General features: G+C 34.2%; 1 protein-coding gene across 1 annotated transcript in view; it reads left to right on the top strand.

Moving 5' to 3' along the window:
• The window catches only part of LOC137400667 (ryanodine receptor-like), a 167,140-nt gene that overhangs the window by 102,510 nt on the left and 38,655 nt on the right, over window positions 1-25,975 (top strand). The window contains 14 exon segments of the mRNA XM_068086999.1: window positions 797-1,035; window positions 2,488-2,569; window positions 5,360-5,511; window positions 6,427-6,562; window positions 8,417-8,583; window positions 10,144-10,322; window positions 11,608-11,766; window positions 13,798-13,951; window positions 16,660-16,775; window positions 17,817-17,834; window positions 19,036-19,080; window positions 20,919-20,978; window positions 24,324-24,479; window positions 25,712-25,738. Of these exon segments, the coding sequence (XP_067943100.1) occupies window positions 797-1,035; window positions 2,488-2,569; window positions 5,360-5,511; window positions 6,427-6,562; window positions 8,417-8,583; window positions 10,144-10,322; window positions 11,608-11,766; window positions 13,798-13,951; window positions 16,660-16,775; window positions 17,817-17,834; window positions 19,036-19,080; window positions 20,919-20,978; window positions 24,324-24,479; window positions 25,712-25,738 (1,690 nt within the window).

Consider the following 25,975-nt stretch of genomic DNA (forward strand, 5'->3'; position numbering starts at 1 on the left):
TTTTGTCAAACTTTAATATATTTAGATGTATATAGAATTTATTCTATATATTTAGCAAGTTTGACAACTCCAAAAATATATAATTCCTACTTGTCTGTAAATTCAATTTTAGTTGTTTTTCAAACTATTTTGTGGGCTTCTCTCTTTAGCTGTCTAGAAAAGTAAAGTTTAAGCTAGTTGAAACTCTACACACAGTTTTTATTAGTTTATATAATTCCAACATGATGTAGCTAAGCAGGTAATATAATCACTACATGATGTAGCGCAGCAGGTAATATAATCACTACATGATGTAGCGCAGCAGGTAATATAATCACTACATGATGTAGCGCAGCAGGTAATATAATCACTACATGATGTATCGCTAGCAGGTAATATAATCACTACATGATGTAGCTCAGCAGGTAATATAATCACTACATGATGTAGCTCAGCAGGTAATATAATCACTACATGATGTAGCTCAGCAGGTAATATAATCACTACATGATGTAGCTCAGCAGGTAATATAATCACTACATGATGTAGCTCAGCAAGTAATATAATCACTACATGATGTAGCTCAGCAGGTAGTATAATCACTACATGATGTAGCGCAGCAGGTAATATAATCACTACATGATGTAGCTCAACAGGTAATATAATCACTACATGATGTAGCGCAGCAGGTAATATAACCACTACATGATGTAGCGCAGCAGGTAATATAATCACTACATGATGTAGCTCAGCAGGTAATATAATCACTACATGATGTAGCTCAACAAGTAATATGATATATTTGCTGTTTGCTCAGGTCAGTTGTGAAGAACAGCACTGACATAGTGCGCACTCAAATGACTCCACTCTTCATGAATGCAGCCGAAGATCTTACAACCATGGTTGAGAACCTAAAAGCTGGCAGATTCAGTCATATTAAAGGAACTCTGGCTAAGGGCAATCAGAGCTTAGATTATATACATATGGTTGTACTTCCTGTTCTATCATCTCTCTTTAGCCACCTAGCTGTTCACAATTTTGGAGGTGAACTACTTGGTAAGCCTGGCATCTTAATAGTGATAGTAGGGAAATGGTTACAAGGATATTATAGATGACACTAAGGTTGAAACAAGTAGCCCATGTTGGCCTTGATAATGGTTTAATGTTTGAAAAGTGTATAACTATCATACCTTAAATTCTAAAGAGCAGATGTTATTTGTATTATTTTTATATTTAGCCTATGATGCCATAGCTGTTTTTGTGCTATCAATTATTACTTGCAGTCATTTCTCTGACTCAAGTAGCTCCAGCAGTTGTCTGAGTCACATTTGTCACTTGTATTCAGTTGCTACTCGAAATTAGATAACATATCTTAGTTACTTCTTGATAGTTACTTTATAGTAGTTGTTCTAAGGTGGTTAAACTTACTCTGGCTACCTTATCATAGTAACTGTATACCGTTTATCGTTATGTTACCATGTGGTAGTTGCCTTATGGGGGTTACCTTATAATAGTTGTTTTAAGGTGATTAACTTACCCTTATTACCTTACAATAGTAACTTTATATCGGTTATTTTTATGTTACCATGCGGTAGTTGCCTTATGGGGGTTACCTTATAATAGTTACCTTATGATAGTAGTTGGAATGGTTAAATTTTTTACAGTACTTACCAAATTCAGAACAAGGTAGTTATGATATTTGGCATAGTTACCTCAGGTATATTAACTGTATTCTTCAGATTCATTACCTTAGTTATACTAGTTGCATATGTTCAGATACCTAAAAATCACTGATTGTTTTTAAGTTACTTGTCCTCTGTGGAGATCAACAATTGTTACATTCAAACAGTTTTAACTCAATGTAATGTGTTTAACTTTTTAATTTCGACAATCTCTTTTTGAGTTTCAAGCCTTTTATTGCTATCACCTGTTTAGCTGTAGGATGCATAAATATCTATTTATACAAATATTATTGTACTGTATAGATGGGGGATACACGAATGGTAGGTCAGATGTCTATGCCTGCATGCCCATGTGTACTGTGGCTCTACTACGTGATTACAGAGCACGAGCTTTTCTAGTGATTCTTTCAGACAGATCATTTAATATGGCAGTTCTTTCTCTTTCACTCGCTGCCAATAGGTTCAAATGAAATCATTGTGCTCTTGCATCCATCTCTAAAGATTTGAAGGGTTCGGGGAGGCTCTGATTTTTTCAAATGTTAATGCATGCACCAAGGCTAACAGTATGCCCTGATCTGCTCTATCATCTAATTGATTACTTGTTTTGGGACGATATTCTATACGCATTACAAAACTACTTCTTTTCTCACCTGCCATAAGTGTTGTGGTGGGATAACTCCTAATATGTCAGGCAAACTTTGACTTATGTAAGAAAGTTTAAAGATTTTCCTCTCACTCTTTTTTGGTAAAAATTATTGCTGCTATTTCAAATAGACAGACTGTAGAGCCATTGTATTGAAGGATTGCTGGACATTTGTTGTTGCAGTGAATGACATACAGTTGGCTTGCTACAGAATACTTCACTCTCTGTATACGATGGGTGCTCACAGCGAATCTTTTGTGCAACGGTATGTCCATCATAGCCCCTCTTGTTATTCTGTTATGAAGGCTTTTTCTGTTAGAATAAGGAACCCGTGTCTTCACTTAGATCTGTTGCTATCTGTTTTACTTAGCGATTGCAAGCGCTACTGCTATTATTGTATCATACACATACCCATTAGAGCTATGGTTACATCCAATCATATGTTTGGCTCACACCAAGTGTCATGGTTTCACATTTTGTGAGAAATAGATTAGCTCTTGATGCTTTACTAGTTAGTCATGTCTTGATGTTATTTGATCAATTTTAGCAAATCAAAATTACTTGCACTGATCACGTGAGTGTTAATTGGAGAATGAATAGTAACATATAAACCCAAACTAATGTCTATGAAAATATTTGGTTTGAATTATGGAAACAAGGTCGCCAAATTTGTCAATATACGTAGATACTACTAATTAAAATTTTTTTAAACCAATGCAAAAGCTGTCTAAAATACCTCATCTCATTAGTGCAAGGTCGCTCTGTATTTTGTCTCAGCCAACTGACAATTCTCGCTTTTTTGACACATTCACTTCTCACCGTAGCTATTAATGTTTTGTTATGTAAACATAGACAGTTTGTTAAACCTACCTAGTTAACTTAGGGTTTGACTATTTCTCCATTGCTTATTTTATATCATCTTACCATGTTTGTATTTAGTTGTTGTATCTGCACTTAAACATGGTGTATGCAACTGTGTATAAATTCTTTTGCGAAACCATATAATTTCAAATATAATTATTGTCTATCCCATAGCAATCAATTCTTATCCAAACCTGCAAACATATTGTTTAGTAGTTATTTAAAACTATATGGTTTATCTGTGGCTGCCGGCTACGCAACTCTTTGTGTACGCAGTGTGTATGTTTCATTACAGCGAACAGTTTAACAAGGAATTGATGAGGTACATGGCATCGGTGTTTCAGTCTTGCAGATATTTATTTGCTCTCAGACTAACAAACACTGCATCTGTTATAGTTCCCTAGTAGAATTATGCCTCGCCTTTCTAACAGGGTAGTCAATGGTGCATTTGTGCATTTGCAAATTCATGCATTGAACTGCTTACAAATTAGTGCATTAATGCTTTAGTGCATTTATGCATTAGTTTATTAATGCACTACTTCATTCAGTACAGTAATGCTTATTGACTTATTGCATTAGTGCTTTAAAGCATTGGCTCATTCAAGGAATATTACAACATTTACAGTTTTACAAGGTACATGGCATGTTTTGATGAGATAGATTTACTTCCAGTGTTCCGCCTCAAAGTTTAAACACTAAATGTGGGGTTTTTGTTCAGCTGTATCTTTATTTTGTTAAATATTACAAAATATTAGTTATTTATTACTCCAGACATCATTTGGTTTTTAAGCATTATAAAAATGTTGTGCTAAGATGGATAGATATATGTGTTCACTTTATTTTCACTGGTCATTGTCATTTCAAACAAATTATACCATGAGGCAAAAACAAAAAGTAGTAAAGTAGATGTCCTTTATGGAAAGTATTGCACCCTTATACGTATTTTGTTTCAACTTACATAACACTTGCAATGGGATGTCAATACATGTTAATGACCTTGGGTCAATATACGTGCATGAGTATTCAAACCTAACTCCAGTAGAGTGAAGGGGCTTACTTACTCCATATAGTATTATTTCATAGCCTGATTGTGGTTCTCCCTTTCCACCCTCCCCTACTAAGCAGCCCATTCCGCCCCAGCTATTTGCTTCTTAACACTTAGGATTAGGCAAAATTGCTTATTAACCTGTGTAATTTAATTTTTTGGTGCTGTGTTTATGTTCTGGCTTTTACTTTACTGATAAAACTCATAGCTGATTGTTCACATTCAGTAAAAAGTCCTAAATACTGTTGGGTGGTTTGTCTTTTGACAAGACTGCGTCTCTAATTATTGAACTATGGGATAATTATTAGTGACGCAGTAGCTAATTGCATTGAAAATTATAATTGCGTTGCTAATTATTGACCTATTAATGACCTTCTTACCTTTTTAACATCATGCAAATGTCTATTGAAATGCTTATCGTACGGTAACTCAACGTGTGCACAACTCCAAATCGGCATGATGCGCGTCATGGAAACAGTGATAAACACTCTTGTTGGTCACCAGTATACAGCTGTCAACGCGAACATTGTACATTTGCTCGTGTATGCGATAATATTAGATAAAAGTGTGTCAAACATATTGCTCCTGTAAGTGATCAATTTTTAATATATGCTTACTATCATGGGTCTTACAATTAAATGGAAAACAATCTATAGGATGTTAAACAAGCGTCTGTCAACATCCGGGTTCTGACAAATGCCATGTACAACAAATACCCTGATCGATTCCAAACTTTGCTTTGAGTTTTAATTATTGTAACAACGAAAAATGAACCAACAATTTTTGTTCGAGAGAATTTCCATTGTTAGGTATAATAGTACTAGGAAGAATTAACTTTTTACTTTTGCTATTGCTGTGACAAAGAAGGTAAAATTTTGCATTCTACGATAATAAATTTTACTCTAAGACATTTTTAAATGCTACAACCTTGCTATACGGGTAAATGATTAGCTAACGAGCCGTCTTTAGCGCATATTTACCACTGGATTGCTAGTTCCCTCTGATCATATCTTGCTAACGCCACCTGATGTGGCTCTATTTTTGTAGCAACCTACGAGTCTCATTTGGCTGATTTGCATACTATATTTTTGCATGCTGATCGATTTCCAGCAACTGGAATCGTATTATATAAACGCTGAATTCTTGTAGGCATCGTCCTGAGCTGGGAGAATGCGTTGCAGCGTTTGCTGCATGCTTTCCTGTAGCTTTTCTCGAGCCGCAGTACAACATCTCGAACAGATTCTCCATTGTCTATCAAGTGCCGCCCGACCAAGTGCAGGAGCACTCGCTAGAGGCACACGGTAAGAGGATAACTCCGAATGTTGCTTTAGTTATTGAAATGTTAGGTAAAACAGTTGTAGGGTGGATCACAGATGCAATGCAACGAGTTGTTGTAGTAAATCGGAAACCTTTGATTAAAGTATCAACCAAAGCATTGTAAAACATTGTCTCACCATCTTCTGTGGAGGATAAACCCTAAGTTTGCTATTTTAGGTTTTTGGGTATTCGCAATCTTTTAAGTTCTTCTTGGTTTGTTCCCATACTGGCTGTTGTGCATTTAAACAGCTTAATATCAATACACTGGTACACGTGTTTTATGCCAAAAATGCATGCCTAGATTTTTCTCCAATTTTTTTAAATAGAGCTTTGAAACCAAAAATTCTGATTGACTAGCCATGGTACACAATTTCTCTGTATTTATACAGATGATGTAATAAGCCAGTTCTAATTTGTAAACTTATTGTTACATACATACTGCATATTATAGACCCATCATGTTTCATACTTTGTGGCTAGTATAAATCTTTTAACACTCAAGACTTCCATTGAAAACACTAGTTCTGTCAGCTGATTCTTTAGCAAATTTGACTGTCTGCAAACAAAAGCTGATAATATACACAATCAACTGCCAACCTGCGGATTTCTTACTAATGTGAATCTAGATCAGTACAAGCAAGAATATATGCAATTTATTGCAATTCTTTTAGAGAATTATGCCAATGATTTTTCTGAAGTCACTGGATGTTCAAAGAGATATTGTCAAGTCACCTCTCTTCTCTGCACTGTTTTTCCTCAAATCACGCTCTGTTTCTCCTCAAGTCGCTTCTCTGCACTGTTTCAGGAATCAATTTGTATTAAAATCAGCAACATTGAAATTCAATTATATTGTTTCTGTCAAATCACATAAAAACAAAATTCTGGTTATTTTTGAACAGAAATAATGACACAGCTAGCAGAGTCTATACCTGAGCTAGATGTAATCGCAGAGACTATCAAAGTTCTAGCAGCCAGCAATGAAGACAGCGAGGGAAGCTTGCATATCATTGAGGTCACCCTTCCTATGCTCTGCAGGCATGTATTGGTTCTTACGCTATCATTCAATCAAATGCGTCACAAAATAAACTGATAAAGCATCTCATAAATTTTTGATAGTGATTTTTTTTGCTGGAGTGTAATTGGTTTTTACTCTTTTTACTATGGGTTGATGAACCAATCAAATTACATAAGAACTTAATGCTGTTCTCAAAATGTAATACTGTAGACTCTCTGATATCGTGAATAATCCATTCCAGGAACATTTACGTTGCAGGGACTTTATGTTATAAGAAAGTTAAAAGACATGTAAATTGCCTAATCCGTTCCAAGATCTTTCCAAACCCACCCCTTTGGTCATGCAAGAAGGAAAAACTTTACTCAACTCTTTTAATTTTTGCGCTGTACCGTAGCTGCAGGATTATTGGTTTGCATCAACAACTTTCTCCTCTTTATGATCAACCTCACTAGTTTTATAGACCATGATTGTGGTAAATTTACAACAAGTTGATAAGAACTACACATTTTGGACATTCATTTACAACGATTTGCTTATTATTCTAAACAGCAAAGGCTATTCTGCAAAGTAAAGCTAATAACAAATATTTTGTATGTCTACAATTAGGCAAAACAACAAAATCTGTTTACTATAAAAAGTAGTTCTATAGTTTGTCGTCGTTCGTCGTCTATTACTATCTTGGGGTCAAGGCTAGGATAAAGATAATTTTTGATGATACTCCAAATCATGACAATAGGACTGGTAGAGCGACGCTGTAACACCTACACTTACCGATCGCCTTTGTATTTATGAAGAATTGCGCAGCTTTCCTATTCGTCTTTTTGTCGACACATTTAATGATCTATTATGACGAACTAGAACGTCGCAAAAGATATATATAATAAATAGTACGCTAATTGCACGGCATTTTTTTCTTCCGCAAGTGCGGCAAAACAAACTAACATTTAAATCGATTTTGAAAACTCGCCCGCCTTGACACTTTACATTATATGGAATTTTTATGTAGTAGGAAGCAAAAACTTCACATAATTTTTTTACGTTATTTGGAATTTACGTTATAGGAGGTATACGTTATAAGAGCGTCTACTGTATTGTGTTATGCATTATGCTTCACCGTGAATAAAATAAAGTGAACAGAAAAAGACTGAATCCAGATGAACCATTACCATAGTAAAAGAAGTGTCTGTTCATACATGTATGTCTGTCCGAGCAAGGGTTGGAGACTGGGATAAAATATGTCTTTGTGAAGGACTCAAACTCATTATTTCAAATTAACTAGACCGACAGTCTAACACCTGCTCTAAATTAACTAGACCGACAGTCTAACACCTGCTCTAAATTAACTAGACCGACAGTCTAACACCTGCTCTAAATTAACTAGACTGACAGTCTAACACCTACTCTAAATTAACTAGACCGACAGTCTAACACCTGCTCTAAATTAACTAGACGGACAGTCTATCACCTGCTATAATCGGCTGCCTTCCAGGATTTTAGAATAATTATGCCGATAGTTATTCTCTGTGCTTTATGACAAATAATATAGACGAAGTTCTGGAATGACCATTTATTGAGAATGTCCTACGGACACCTGACAATATTTTACAAGACACCAAATTGCTAGGGTACTAGTATATGACAATACATTTTCCATTGTCCTTGTTTTTACACCTTATAACACTCGGTGTTGTTGCTTGACTGTCTTGTGGAGAGTAAAGGGAACCGGCAGTTTCTTTTACATTATTCATTGTCCTTATTTTCACACCTTATATATACTTTAACCAAACATCACCTAAAATGAAACTGTAGCGATTAAATCATTTTTTAGTCTTCATCAGGAGAGTTATAAACTATGACATATCATTTGTTTGTAGCTACCTTCCAAAGTGGTGGGCATTTGGACCTGATGGTGGAGGCTCACAGGCTAATCGAGTAACTGCTGTGACATCAGAACAAATGAACTCTGTGCTGGGTGATGTGCTGACTCTCATCCAAAAACATATCGGTGTCGCTGATGCTCCATGGATGAACAGAATAGCTAGTAGGTTTCAGGGGTTAATCAAGAGTGCTGAGGGCATTCAAAGTCAGTCCAATGGTTCTGTTGTAACTTTATTTCAAGCACCCGCAATGGAACTGTAAATAAATAGAATGAAACAATATATTGTTATTACTGTAAAATAAAATTAATTAACAATCAATATTATAAACAATATTTATAATAAAATAACTAAAGCTTTCTACTTACTAATTTTAAAAATAAAAAATATTTTTATTTCCAACTGTAAAATAAAATTTAATATAAAACCTTTAATTGACTGACATTTTTGATTTTTACGAACCCATAATAGAAAGTGATCAGTAAGAGTGTCCACAAATAGTACTAATAATGATTCGGTTACACCAATAACAATTAATTTTTGTCAGAGTTGCCGTAGTGGTTGTCGTGATTTTAGTGATGGTGTACCTGAGAAGATCGATTCTCACAATCATCAGAACTACCATCTAATTCGAATTCACTAAGGTCTAAATTGTATCCATGTTTTCAGATTCGTCTATAATGTAGTTTACAATCTGACCTGAAGACTTTAAAGCGTTTTGATGAACGATGAAGGGACTCTTCAGGAATACCTTACGACATAATAGCAGCCATTGTTATGGCGTCTAACGTTAAAATGTTGATAATGTCTTTAAAAATTGAAAACGTTATGTACGTTTTCTAATTCCAAATCTTTACAGTTTTTTCTTTAAAATTTTGAAAGTGGCACCATCGAAATACTTAACAGCACCACACTAATATTAAGTAGTTCTTTGTTAACCGTGGTCTGATACTTTGATGAACATGGAAAATGGCTTAGAAAAAATGCTGAGGCCGATGGCATTAATGACAACTCGCCAGAAAAAGAGTATAAAATATAGACGACATTAGCATTGCTTCGCTTGTAAAAGGGTTGTATTTATCATCCCAAAATTCTGACGAGCTAGTCGAAAGATGCAGCACCACCTTTTATTTGAATGCCATCTCTAATTAAACAATAGGACCATAGTTGTAAAATAGAGCGCCATGGTGTTCAAATAAAGGTTTTATGCTAATCACTATTATAAAGAATATTTACAATAAAATAATTAATTTTTCATATTATACTTGCTAATTTTGAGAGCATTATGTTTAGGTCCTTAGGTCACATTCTGTTACATTATCACAGTATTCATAGTAGTAATTGATAATAATATGTTATGGCTATTGAGCTATAAGGGATTGTGACAATTATGAGATAATAGTTTATGGCTATAGTAATCCTTTTGCTTATAACAATTCTGATTACATCTGAAGTAAGATAGCCATATAGCGCTCTATTGTATTTTTACCATGAAACAATGAATTACCATGCACATGAATATGGGTATTCATAGAGACTTCGGTTGAATTATAGATAGTCTTTATATTAGCTGTAATATTATTAGAACTGTTGAATGTCTTGAGTGTACTTTTCACCAATAGCTAACCAGCCACTTTATTAATTAGGTATGCATATAAATAACAAAACCTTTAATAGATTATATTCCATTCAGTGAAAGTAATTAGGATTTTTGTTTTTAACAGTGAGAACTCAGGCAATATTATTTAATGCAACGGAGAGTATGCTCACTGAGTATATCATTCCCATGGCTCAAAAGCTTAGGAACCGAGCTCTAGAGGTGAGGAAGCAAGAGGAAGAGTACTGTGTAGAGAAACGCAGTAATTCTGAGACAGCCTCTGATCTTGAAGAACAGCTAACCGAGGTGCGTGTAAGCATAATCGATCTTTGTCGACAAGCTACAAACAGCATTCACAGCTGTATTGACCAAAGAAATTTTCATATACCTACAGCTTTGCCTAGTATGTCACGTGATTGTACATACCTTCAGCTTTATGTGGTACATCACATTATGGTTGTACATCCTTACAGCCTAATCTGGTAAATCACGTTATAATTGTGCATACCTGCAGTTTTATGTGGTACATCACATTATGGTTGTACATCCCTACAGCTTAATCTGGTAAATCATCATATAACTGTACATGCCTAGAGCTTTCTGTGGTACATCACATTATTATTGTGCATTTATTTTAAGCAAAACAATAAATTTATCATTGAAGTGTAGTCAGACAATTTCTTTGCTTGCATGGCACTATTTTTAGAGTTTAGAATCCCTCTTTCTACCTATAAGCTGGCGGCCAGCTAGGTTGTTTTTGTTGTGATAGATACATGAATGTACTTCATATATTCACGTATATGCACATCATGTATTCATATGAATGCAAAATGTGCATAAATGTAATACATCATGTATTCATATGAAAACACGATGTGCATATATGTAATACATCATGTATTCATATGAATACACAATGTGCATATATGTAATACATCATGTATTCATATGAATACATGATGTGCATATATTTAGTACATCATGTATTCATATGAATACATGATGTGCATATATGTAATATATCATATATTACATATATGCACATCATGTATTCATATGAATACATGATGTATTACATATATGCACATCGTGTATTCATATGAATACATGATGTATTACATATATGCACATCATGCATTCATATGAATACATGATGTATTGCATAATACACATCATGTATTCATATGAATACATGATACATCATGTATTCATATGAATACATGATGTATTACATATATGCACATCGTGCATTCATATGAATACATGATGTATTACATATATGCACATTGTGTATTCATATGAATACATGATGTATTACATTTATGCACATCTTGTATTCATATGAATACATGATATATTACATATACATACATATTGTATTCATATATATATATATGAATACATGATGTATTACATATATGCACATCGTGTATTCATTGAATACATGATGTATTACATATATGCACATTGTGTATTCATATGAATACATGATGTATTACATATATGCACATCATGTAGTCATATGAATACATGATGTGCTCTGATGAAATCTCTTTAATGAATGTAAGAAATTATTTCTTATATGTTGCAGGACTTCCAGACAATGGTGAGGGACTTATACGCCTCTTATCCAGTACTTATCCGCTATGTAGATCTGTATCGGTCTAGCTGGATAAAACAGCCACACCCAGATGCCGAGATACTATTTGAGCATGTGGCCAAAGTTTTCAACTTTTGGTCGGCCTCAAATGTAAGTATGTATTTTGCAAGTGCTTTTCAATTGTAAGCCCATTGAATTTGTTACCATATCTCGTCATTAAATTTCTGAGCTCATTTCAGTTTCACACGTAAATCCATCTCGCTGGTGGCTGTGCTTTCTTTGTCATGTTCTCAATGGTGGGCACCTCAGTTTTGAGCTCATTTCGTTAGACACATAACTTTACTCAGTGGTGTGTCTCTTCTCCCTAGATCACACTTTCAGTAACTAATGTCAGTATCTAACATCACACACTTGTGTGACCTTTTACAGCTATTGCTATGACTTTGGTTGAAAACCCAGAGTCATCAGCGAGCATGCTTTGTTTTTTGTTGTATTCTACAAGTACGCACGGCTTAAGACATTTTTCAAACTTATTTATTATAGATTTATTGTAACGGCAGGCATAAATCTCAAGATAAACAGAAACCCTTAGTGTGTTCATCTTAATCATAAGCATGTCTCACTCTCAATTCTCCTTCTACTTAACTACTCAACTCCATCAGCCACTGACAGATTGAAAACTTCTAAGGCTCAATCACTACATGCACTCAGCAAATATAAAATTATTGATGCAGAGGTATGTCTGTAAGGGTCAGCTTGGCTAAACTGCAAGGTCATCTTTAGTTTGCTTGTGCCTTGGTCTATCTTCACTAATATACTACAGTTTAAAACATTTTAGGCAGATGTGGCTACAGAAATACGATGAGAAAATACATATGAGCAAAGCGCGCAAAAGTCTTGAATTATTTGATTGCCTTCATTGACATTCATTACGAAATTAGTTATTCAATATAAGCTATATTATATTCAATGTTAAATATTCTTTTGTTAATTCATGTTAATTTATATTTATAACCATGATAATCAATTTGTTAATCTCTGTTAGTTCATTTGTTAATCCCTGTTACTTCATTTGTTAAACTATATTAGTTCATTTGTTAAACCACGTTAATTCATTTGTTAAAGCGTGTTAACTAATTTGTTAATATATGTTAATTCATTTGTTAAACCATGTTAATCTATTTGTTAAACCATGATAATCAATTTGTTAATTCCTGTTAGTTCATTTGTTAAACCACGTCAATTCATTTGTTAAAGCGTGTTAACTAATTTGGTGATGTCTGTTAATCCATTTGTTAAACCATGTTAATTTATTTGTTAAAGCGTGTTAACTAATTTGTTAATATCTGTTAATCCATTTGTTAAACCATGTTAATCTATTTGTTAAACCATGATAATCAATTTGTTAATTCCTGTTAGTTCATTTGTTAAACCACGTCAATTCATTTGTTAAAGCGTGTTAACTAATTTGGTAATATATGTTAATCCATTTATTAAACCATGTTTATCTATTTGTTAAACCATGTTAGTTCATTTGTTAAACCATGTTAATTTATTTGTTAAAGAGTGTTAACTAATTTGTTAATATCTGTTAATCCATTTGTTAAACCATGTTAATCTATTTGTTAAACCATGATAATCAATTTGTTAATTCCTGTTAGTTCATTTGTTAAACCACGTCAATTCATTTGTTAAAGCGTGTTAACTAATTTGGTAATATCTGTTAATCCATTTATTAAACCATGTTTATCTATTTGTTAAACCATGTTAGTTCATTTGTTAAACCATGTTAATTTATTTTTTAAAGAGTGTTAACTAATTTGTTAATATCTGTTAATCCATTTGTTAAACCATGTTAACCTTTTTGTTAAACCATGTTAATTCATTTGGTTGGCTTTTTATTTTATTCTTATCAAAACCTGTGTCTTGAGTATCATTTATTTGAATGATTCGCAGTATAATGCCAGTATAATATTGGTATACTATTGGTATGATATCGGTATATATCGGTATAATATCGGTATAGTATCGGTATAGTATCGGTATAATATCAGTATAATATCGGTGTAATATCAGTGTAATATCGGTATTATATCGGTATGCCATATTTTACTTTAGCTGCTTCATATATCTTCACAATAAAGCTGATTATTGTAGCTTTTCTGTGTTGTACTTTTCCAGACATTTAGACGCGCCGAGACAACGTTTGTGAACATTAATGAGATAAACAACATGACATTGATAATGCCGAGCAGCAGCACAACTGTCGCAGTCACTCATCGTCCTGAACTTCCGTCTGGAGAGAAGAGAGTGAAAAAGAAAGGGAGAAAAAAAGGTATGACTTAGCTTTGATCACTGCGCTACTTCACCCAACCTTCTTCAAGGCTGTCGTGTTTAGTTGGCTTTAATGCTTTTTACAGCCACATATTTTCAGTGTCTGACATATCATAGATGTTTACTCTGTAGAAGGGCACTACAAAGTAACTCATTAAGTCTAGTACTTTCAATCATTAGACAATTCACTACCCTGCTGATAATAACTAGGCAGTGTACATGTTCCCAAACTACAGACGTCATCAGATGTGTTTGTCATCTCTTTACAAGTGGTAAATAACGTGATTATATTTACATGGAAACTTGATTACGCTGAAAAGATTTAGGTGCAAGGAGTTATGTGTTGTGTATCAATGTCATGTTCGAATCCTTCTCAATGTGAAAAAACTTTCCTGAACGATATTCAGCTTATTTCGATTGGAACTTTAAATGTTTGAGACCTTCTGTATGTACAGTACTTCAGTGCATGTAGGAGATCTGCTTTATGTACATGTATTGTACTTGAGTGTATGTAGGAGATCTTCTGTGTGTACATGTATTGTACTTGAGTGCATGTAGGAGATCTACTGTATGTACATGTATTGTACTTGAGTGCATGTAGGAGATCTGCTGTATGTACATGTATTGTATTCGAGTGCATGTAGGAGATCTGCTGTATGTACATGTATTGTACTTGAGTGTGTGTAGGAGATCTGCTGTATGTACATATATTGTACTTGAGTGCATGTAGGAGATCTACTGTATGTACATGTATTGTACTTGAGTGCATGTAGGAGATCTACTGTATGTACATGTATTGTACTTGAGTGCATGTAGGAGATCTGCTGTATGTACATGTATTGTATTCGAGTGCATGTAGGAGATCTGCTGTATGTACATGTATTGTACTTGAGTGTGTGTAGGAGATCTGCTGTATGTACATATATTGTACTTGAGTGCATGTAGGAGATCTACTGTATGTACATGTATTGTACTTGAGTGCATGCAGGAGATCTGCTGTATGTACATGTTTTGTATTCCAGTGCATGTAGGAGATCTGTTGTATGTACATGTATTATACTTCAGTGCATGTAGGAGATCTACTGTATGTACATGTATTGTACTTGAGTGTATGTAGGAGATCTGCTGTATGTACATGTATTGTACTTGAGTGCATGTAGGAGATCTACTGTATGTACATGTATTGTACCTGAGTGCATGTAGGAGATCTACTGTATGTACATGTATTGTACTTGAGTGCATGTAGGAGATCTACTGTATGTACATGTATTGTACTTGAGTGTATGTAGGAGATCTGCTGTATGTACATGTATTGTACTTGAGTGTGTCTAGGAGATCTACTGTATGTACATGTATTGTACTTGAGTGCATGTAGGAGATCTACTGTATGTACATGTATAGTACTTGAGTGTATGTAGGAGATCTGCTGTATGTACATGTATTGTACTTGAGTGTGTGTAGGAGATCTGCTGTATGTACATGTATTGTACTTGAGTGTATGTAGGAGATCTACTGTATGTGCATGTATTGTACTTGAGTGCATGTAGGAGATCTGCTGTGTGTACATGTATTGTACTTGAGTGTATGTAGGAGATCTACTGTATGTACATGTATATTGTACTTGAGTGCATGTAGGAGATCTGCTGTATGTACATACATGTATTGTACTTGAGTGTGTGTAGGAGATCTGCTGTATGTACATGTATTGTACTTGAGTGCGTGTAGGAGATCTACTGTATGTACATGTATTGTACTTGAGTGTGTGTAGGAGATCTGCTGTGTGTACATGTATTATACTTGAGTGCGTGTAGGATCAATGACTCGTCATTCATTGATAGATCTATAGAACAGTTGATACCCTCTAACTACAGTTGTGTCAATCTTGTACCCAAAACATAACTCTGTACAATGACTAAGACTTGTCAAAGACGAGGAGTCAGTAAATACTAGTTATACCTAGAACTCTTCTTCAGTGTTATTTTAACATAATTATCTGCTTTTTTGCTTGAGGATGTAAAACATGATCATCAATTATATTCCTACTAAATCAACAAGCTTCCAGGTTCATTTCTGAGAAATTGTCACTAGTTTGTTTAGCAAGCTTTTTACAGCTGCATCTCATCCTTTAAGTTGCATGCATTGGAGGACAATCAATTACAAGTTTGGTTGACTGACATGTAGTTCAAAAAACAGAAATAAGAAAATTTGTTATTTACTCATAAGAATTCAGCTTTTTGCTCTAGTGTGTTGTGTCAAAAACATATCGCGCTTGATGCCAAATCTTATGAACCCTGGAGGAGTGTGGTATTACTTTTTTGTCACTCTGCCATTTTGCAAAAGGTTTTACGAACATTGGTAGAGGGTATTATTGCTTTTATCAACTCTGTAGGAGTGTGGTATTGTTTTTATTAACTTTGGAGGAAAGCGGTAATGCTTTTATGAGCCCTGGAAAAGAGTGTTAATGCTTTTATGAGCCCTGGATGTGTGTGGTGTTGCTTTTATCAACCCTGAAGGAGTGTGGTCTTGCATTTACGAATTCTGGAGGAGTGTGGTATTGCTTTTATGAACCCTAGAGAGAGAGTGGTATTTCTTTTATAAACCCTGGAACAGTGCAGTATTGCTTTTATGAACCCTGGAGCAGTGCAGTATTGCTTTTATGAACCCTGGAGCAGTGCAGTATTAATTTTATGTTATTCTGCCATTTTGCAGAAGGCTTTACAAGCTTGGTGGTAGCAGCAATAAAAAGACTTCTTCCCATCGGACTGAATGTGTTTGGAGGACCCGAGCAAGAGCTAGTGCAACAGGCTAAAGATAAGCTCATCGAGGTACGTATCCTGTACTGCCCGCATCTTAGGCTAGAGCTCAATTTCCATCGTAAACATTTGTAAACATGCTTTGTTGAAGTCCCACGTATCTTTCTTATAACATATTTAATGAAATGTCGGTAAATAAGTAAAAGATATTACCAACGAAAGTAAAATTAATGACTCCTGCTTAGAAGGTTTGCTAGTGCTGATATAATGCACAGCTAGTCGTAGTTTTATATAGTTACAGTAGAAGTCACAGTCTACTTGTGATGTCATGTTGGGAAAAGATGAAAGTACAGCTTGGCAATGTAAAAAGTTATATTTTATCTCATTCCTTTGAAGTTTATGGGACAAACGTATTTCTTGCATTACTACTTAATTCCAGTTTTGATTCTACAGATGACATTACCATACCACAAAGATTCAGTTTAGTCTGTATGTTTTTGTATCTTTACTGCCTTGTTTAAATGCTTGAGACTTCCCTTCTAATTAACCTTCACAACATCTAGGAGTTGTACACTCATTCATGTATGCGATGAGCTTACAACTCAGAACTCTCTTTTACACATACACTCCCATTACTTGCACTTTGCATTGCTACCAAGGACTTAATCAGCGTGTTCTCTATCCTTTTTTGATCTACATACGCTTCCTAATTGAACTCTGTAATAATTGCAAATATCCTGTTGAAGATGAAACTGGTGACCTTCCCATATTAGGTGCCCTTAGGAGACTTTCGAGACTGTACTTAAAAATTGTGATTTTTACATAATTTTGAAATGTACATTGCTTTCGAGATTGTTTTAAACCTAATTATGATTCAATCTGACTAATTTCAAATGACTAAAATCAAGCTTCCGTTTTAACTACAAACATCAATTGAACTTTTAAAATCATACGTCTTATATGGTGCATTGTTTCTTGTCTTTGTTAAAATATGACACAAAATCTTAACCAGGCATAGCCACTGGCAAAAACACCAAATATGGGCAGGCATTCAGGTCATCCCACTCTAACAATATTTATAAGGAATGCTCTACTGTCTCCTCGCAATTGCAGCTCGCACGACTCGAAGGCGTAAGCATATCCGCCATTATGTGGTTAAAACTTGATGCCATTGCTTGAATTTATTTACACGTTTCTATAGACTGCTACGTACTGTTTCCTAGCCAAGTTTATCAATAACTTCTAACTTGTTGGAAATTTTGGAGAAGTAGTAACAGTTGTGCGTCGTCAAGGAGACGTGTAAATAAACTGTAGTTTTAGACTTTATGTTGATCAAGCTGCCCATTTTCCTAATGCCCATATCCTTGTCATTAGAACTTAGCCTGCGTGCATGATACTGACTACCAGCTCAGACTAAATTGCTCCTCCTTTATTGTCCAGTCATACGATGTAGCCTAACATATATCCTCATGTTCTGTCTCAGGTGCATTATTTTTTGCACATCGTTGGCTTTTAACACTGAGCAAGGCATTTCCAATCGTTCGAGGCATCTTTGTTCATTAGTTATTAAACATAAAGACCTACACACGACTCGGGGGTCTAATTCAGCTTGTTACACGCAGTAGCATTTTTTTCAGACTCATTGATATCTGAAAGTAAGTTGAACATTTTTGTCAAAAATGTTTTAATTTCACATTTGCTGATTAGACTGTGCAGAAGTTGCCTTGCTCTATTTTACAAATCAATCTGCTTGTAATTGTAACACGCACACAGACATCAAGGTTTTATTAAAGGGCAGTAACCTACTACATAATTTTTAAGCTTTCTTTAGCAATTAATTTTACCAAATTTTATAATCATGACAAGGAAAATCTTTACTCAGTGTATGTCATAACTTCTCCTAGCTCAATGGTTCTCATATTAGTCGTTCTCCAAAAGCCTCCTGATGAGGCGTGTTGTCTTTTATGTTCTGTTCCAATTACTCGCATCGTCTGTTCCTCAGCGTTTTCAGGACATCACTGACAACAGTGTGGATGTCTATGTTCATTTGGATCACTGACAGCAGTGTGGATGCCTATGTTCATTTGATTATCCGGCAAATACTTTAGCTTGATTACAATTTTTAGTTTGTTCGATGACACGCAGTAATCATTTTGTATGGCTGTTGTTTGGCTCTTTGAGATCTTAAGTACACATCTCGTGAACGCATGACTGTTTGGTCATATTATTTAAACTAAGTTCTATATAATTGCGAGATTATCTTGTGCATTTATGTCACCTCTGTTCATGTTATGGGGTGTTGTTAATACGGCCCTCAACTAATTGTTTCTAGATTCTAGAGCATCAGGCTCAAAGCATGGACGTTTATGCCATTCAGGTAACATAACTCTCTCAGCTGAAAGCAGAAGTTCCGCATTGTCTTACACTTTCCCGTCTAAACTTTATTAACAAGATAACTTTTGTATTGGCAACAGGACTGATTTTTCAGGCACTTTGATAACAAACATCTTTTTCCGTTAATCAATAGCAGAGAAAGCTGAACTACAAATTTGTTTTGAATTTGTTTATTCGCTTTTCTTAAATGTGATTCTCCATTCTAGCAAAGTTTTTCTTCACTGCTAGCAGCAGTGTGGTATAACTTGCAGCAATCTACCACAGCTAACTTTACACCCATGGTATATAACATTTTCTTTTAAGCTAACACATCCCAAAGTGTAATTAACTATTGTATAGTGTTATCAGAGCTTTATCGCAATTCTCTCTCATGATAAAAATCTGTTATCCTAGCTAATCTAGAGAGCTAATATTCTGAGCTAAACTAATTCAAATCTTTCGCAATTTTCTCTTGGTGCATATGTTTTAGATAATTTCAAATTAAAAATATTAACTGTGTTACATATGTCAATTCCATATTCGAGTTCTGTCATAGTTTAAAATAAGTTTTAAAGTAACTAGTAGCTACTATTCAGTAACAACAGCCTGATACATGTGTGAATCATCAAACATTCATTATAAATTATTGCAATAGATAGATGAATTTCTGACTTGCCTCTTACTGCTTGCTGACGCCATTGTGTTTATCTGTTGCTAACGGCAGTACTCGTACTAGTTTTCTATTTGCTGTGGGTTTCTTGTCAAAACATGAATGTAGTTAACTGTTTGCTTTTCTAGTCTGACTAATAAAGCTATGAATTTCCTGTCATTGAAAAATCTTCACTGAGTCAATTATATTAGTCTTTTATTTTATTAAGCAACCCATTATACAGCTAAACATACTCTACATGTGTTATTTTTATGTCAATCATATAGTTACAAACTAACAACATTTTTTGAAATTATGTAATTTATTAACTGCCAAATGTAACCTTAAAACTTTTAAATTATCCTGCAATTTTATTATTTAACTTTAATATGAGAGCAATTTTATTTTGTGGTGTTGAAGCTATGTATAAATATGTTTCAGTCAAACTCTCAGCTGATTTTTTATTATTTGAATTGTACATTCGCTTAATTAATATACAGAAATTCTCTACTTGAGTAAAGTTAGTTTTATGTTCGGTACAATAATTCCAGGTTCTATGCTCAAGACGTTCTATTCAGACAACAAATTTCTCACTTTTATTCTCAATGTCTGTCGCGCACTCTTTGGTATTTCAGTTCATACATGGGTGATAGTTCCAAAAAAGCTTTTGTTATATTTTGTGCTAAGGCTTCTTTTGGTTTTGCTGCCATGTTGTGGCTGTAATGAAGTGACTTTGACCTTGTCCGCATTGTTAACGAGATAGCTCATACAGATAGCTCGTACAAGTTGGTGTTTGGCGTTGAAGTTAGTTTTTAGTACCTGTCACAGATTGGCCAGCTCATCCTAGCGCTACGGTCATGCTCGGGTTCTCCAGGAAGTTTGGATAAATTTGAATCTTGCTTAAACTGTTTTGCATCAGCTGTAGTTAGTTTGGAGTTTTACAAATTCCCGTACTAGGCATGTTGGTGTTGGGATATTTGTAGGTAGGATAACGCATGATTGCTAACCTCACAGCAGATGTTTACTAACCACTCACCTCGTATTTCCTTATGATTTTAGGAACAACCTCTTATCATTTGTATGATTATTTCATTTTTCTTTATCAGTAATGAACCACAATTGATTTGTGATTGTTTACTTCAGTCTTTTTAAGACTTAATTTGATGAAATCTGAACTTGTCCACTTTTTGTAGAAAGAGCCAGATCTTGACATCGAAGAGTTGTTAAGGACTTCAGTATCCTCAGACAGCAAGGTGACTTCTTTTCTTTGTATTAAACTTCCATTTACTATTTTTATTTCCTGCTTTTAGGTTCTATACTTCTATCATATCTGCTCAGTTCCAGTCAATGATCGTATGCTATCAGATTTGCTTATAAACGTTCACCGTGAGTTTTGTACAGTTGGTATCTTTCACAAACATAGAGCATAGCTTCTATACTGATCGAGTGTGCTACAACACTGGAAACCTTCGGCTTAAGTTACTCACATTAACCTCAGAGTTTGGTTTTTTTAAACTTGTCTTTATTACTTTGTTGAAAATATGAGTAACACCAGCATTGATTATATAACTTCCGCATTTACCTATAGCAAAATCTCATTTGCTGAGACAGGCGCGACAATACTTTTGTAACCAAATGTTTCAAGTATTCACTCTTTCAGTATAAATAACAATCTATCTAACTGTAGGTTGTCAGTAGATTATATATTGGTGAAATTCTGAAAGCCAATATAATAATCCTAATTTAGTTTTAAACTTAGAGAATGGCAACCGACACTTACACCCACCTTCAAACCTATCAGTTTACAGACTAAAAGTGCTTTGCAACAGCGGTAAAATATCAGAGCTCTGGAGATAGAAGTTTATGTTAAAATTACTCATCAATTCTGTAAAAGAGTGCAATGGGTTCTGTTCATAAACAAAAACTACCTGCGAGTCAAAATAAAAGTTTCAAGGCTAAAGCTCAAAATATCACATTTTACTAAATTGTATATAGAGTTTGGGAGATGTAAGCGCTGCGAGGGAAGAACACTGCGTTTAGTTTAGACTTGGAGTTGTAGGAGCCTGTTCTATGTTTATATACTACTTGTTGTATTTTTGTTTTTACTCTGGTCTCTACTCATTTAGTGGCTTTCTGGACATTACTAACTTTATGTTTGTTTCAATAAGTGTAAGTGTTTGATAAAATTCCCTTTGTGCATTTTCAAGTGGCATTGTAAGACAGTCACGTAATTGTTGTATTTGTTACAGAAGTTTGGTTTGGTAGGTTGTCTCGCTCTAACTAACCATTATCTTCTGTTATTAACATGTTTACAATTTTATCTGTTGTTTGCTATTACAGTAGAGCCAAAAATGTTTACCTCTAATAATCAAGTAGGAATGTAATCAACAAGTTTTCATTTACAAGTAATACTTTAAAGATTAGATTACAATAAACGTCTGCGGATAGCAGCTTGCTATGATATGAAGTGAAAAATTCAGTGTTGCTTATGCAGCGTGAAAACGCCAAGATGTGACGTGAAATCTGGAGAGGCAAACTCTTTTGAACCTTTTTATATTGACCAAGAAATCATAATGATCTGTCTTTGCTGCTGAAGGTTTTTTTGAATTTCTCCTTCACCGCCATATTTAATTATGTTTTATAAACGACTTTACAATGCATTAAAAGCTTTCTTTGTATCATTCACTGATTCTGTTTAAAAGGCAAGTGTTTTGTTTCTCAGTGAATAAAATTGCTATGATAATAAGAACTTCATTAAACAATGAAGCTTGCAAATTAACCTTTTGGCACTTGATAAAAATTAGATGTTTTATAAAAAGTGAGTTTTAAAATGTAGAAGCATTTGTGAATTATAAGTACACTGTAACTGTACATAAATCCATATATAATACCTATTATCTTTGTTTTGCCATTCTCTTGTTGATTCTTACATGTTTGATCAGCTTCCATCAAATCTTTATTTAGCCCTGCAAAGTTCTAATTTTGCAGTTGCTAGAGAAATTACTGTAGCAATTACTATAGTGATTAGCACAGCATTGACAAAATAATTAATTGTTGAGCGGAAATGCAGTAAAAAGGGAATATGATGTGTTTACAATATGCTAAAGGAAATATCTAATATGATTACAATATGCCACAGTAAATATCTGATGTGGTTACAATACCCTAAAGGAACTGTCTGATGTAGTTACCACTTCAGTTTCGTTATATGCACAGATGCTACTGCATATACTAACCCTCATTATATGTTCTAGTACTAACATATAAATACATCGCTAGTGTAGTTTGTTGAGCCTGTTGCACATTTGAGCTATAGCGTATTCGTTTTTAACAGCTACAATAGCTTTCTTTTTTCAACATTCCTAAATTATATACTAAAGTGTATAAACTAAAGTGTATAAAGTCCTAAAGTGTATAATGGACTCTTTGTTTAATGATTTTTTACGTGACAGTTGGGTGATCAGATCAGAAATATACATTAAAAAGTTGTTGGTAGCTCAAAAATCTGAAATTAAGAATTTTCTTTTTTTCATTCTAACAAGTATTAAGAAAATAGCTGACAACTCTTTTCATAGTAGTTTATATTTTATTCCGCCGCCAATAATGGTTTGAGGAACATTTTACTGAATGATAGAAATGTGGTGAGAACAGTTCATTATCAAAGTTCACAATATATAACACACCCTTTTAATGTAAACTTTCGATTTATTTAGAGTCAATTCTATCATCGATTTCGGAGCGTCAGGCGAATGGTATGCAATAATTCCATGTCTCTATGAGTTTGACTATTTCCCTTTCCATTCCAGCAGTTGAAGGATCGGCTATAACGATCCTACCGTTCAGTATAGCCGCTTCTCAAATACTCCTCAATACGCTACCATCACTTCCCTACTTAGTCAGGCTTATCCATTGTGCTCTTATCATCACACAATTCTCTTTAACTTCTTCACTTTTTGCTCTTACTCAAATAGGTTTATAAGAGTTGGTTTCTTCGATAAATGCTATTTACTTTATTAACAGAAACAAATTATGCTAAACTCAAAATATACAAGTTTTGCGTCATGCCAACTAAGCTTAAAAACCAAAACTCAATGCATATTCTGAACATACTCTTGCTATAGGTGACATTGGAACTTTTGTTATAAACACAACAGCATCAGAATGTCGATATGGTTAAATTCCAAATTATTTTATTACCATGTATTTGACTTTTCGATGTTGACTCATTTAGTTTTTTGAATAATTTTACACATTTACTGACCACAATCTTTTATTGAAGTATAAAGTTATTTAGAAAAAGTCAAGAAAGTTTTCGTTTAATTCTGTACAGTTACTTTAAAACAAGTTTTTTTTTACCAATTGATATAGTTTTCATACACTTTTTCAAAAAAATGCAAATAAAAAGCCTAAAGTTTGACACAAAATAGTTTATCAGCAGTTTCAATGGCTTCACATAGTATCTGAAAAAAGCCATGCTGGAGCAACATAAACTTACCAAAATACTTTTACTAACAAAAGTTTGTCTTCACAAATCATTTCACTGCTTGAAGTATAATTACTTACAATATTCAATATATTCAATATGTTACCTGATAAAGGGATTTGATCCTAAGAACCGATGGCAGAAGGCTCTCTACATGAAGATGGGCAAAAGCAAACCTAGCCTGGCTGATCTCGTCACAACTTTGATGTCCCAAGAGAAATTGGTGGAAAAAATTATGACAACAGCCAAAGTTCTCTATGGCCTTCATTTGGTAAGCCTTCCTGCTTTACAAGAAACCTCTTTTTACAGTTATTGCTTTTTCTTAGGCTTTGTTTATTGGTCGGTTGACCATCCGATATTGTATAGCTAAGAACAGTGTACACCTTTACCATTTTCCTTGTTTACAGCTATTTGGGCTGAGTCACAAAGCTTATTCTGTGAACATGTACAGTTTGTAAATTATATATAAAATAATATATCTATATTAGTATAATGTAGGTAGTATAATACTTGTAGCATAATTATAATAGTATATAAATATTATGAATATACTACTGATAACAAATAATTATATAATAAATAAGTACCTAATTATTAATGCATAATTAATTGATAATAAATAATAATATAATCAAGATATATTATATTGTAAACGTAATAACTTAGGACCAGATGCTCATCAATGTTATAGTTCATTGGCCCACGGCATGAACCTGCATTATGTAGGAGTTTGATGTAAATGTCTGTCAGTAAGTTTTATAATATTATATTGTACATTTTATAACACTGACGAAGCTGTGACATGTGACAGTTTACTGACAAGTACCTGAAGAATAAAAGCTAGTCACTTCATATACATTTCTCTTGCCATAGTATTAAGCTCTCTGAGCATAATTTCTCATCCTTTGTACAATTCTTTTGGTAGCATACTAAATGAAACGCTAAAATGTTAATATGTACCCTACCGTGACTACTCACAAACTTGAAGCTATCATCATTTTCTCATGTCTTTTTGTGGATGCTTGGCTATGATTTCACTGAGCCCCTTTTCTACGCTGTACTGATTTTCAGATAACAGCGGTAGCAATGTATTCGAGCTTTTTATGTATTCAGTCTCTGGCACAGTTGATTAATTATTTTGTATAATTACAACTAGTGTGGCTGTGCTCAACCTGATCCTAATGCTGGAAGAATATATTTACACTCACTAAAATTTATTGCACTGCAACATTACAATAGTTTGTAAAACGCTTGGTTTAACACTTGAATGAATTGTTTTCGAGTATTCAAGAGACAGTAATACATCAGTTACCTGTTATTTTGAGATGTTCCTAGTTTTTTTACTGTGATATTTTTTTAATATTATGTTCAAACACCTATACTTATACTTTAGGTGTGTATATTGAATGAACAGCACCTGCAAGCACCTGCTAATGCAACGTTTTATGACTTATAATGTCAAGCAACTTTCTGAGTTTCACTTTTTGTTTATTTTTTCTCAAGATAAATATTGGACGCTTAAGAGGACAGGTATTATGATATGGGCAAAACTCACTCTCCGCCTTCTTCTGTATCACAATAACCGCTCACATGTTCCTTCTCGTTCTTGGCATGCATCCGTCTGCAGTCGTGTCACACGGGTCTTAGCTCCTTGCAACCAATTTGCTCAACTCACTGCTTACTCTGTTGCCTGCTGACTAAAGCATTGAAATTCAAGCTATTCCCGTCACCTTGCGCTCTGTAATTGTTGTAATCTATGAGAATTAT

This window comes from Watersipora subatra, chromosome 7 (genome assembly GCF_963576615.1).
Source record: "Watersipora subatra chromosome 7, tzWatSuba1.1, whole genome shotgun sequence".
Taxonomy (NCBI): Eukaryota; Metazoa; Bryozoa; class Gymnolaemata; order Cheilostomatida; family Watersiporidae; genus Watersipora; species Watersipora subatra.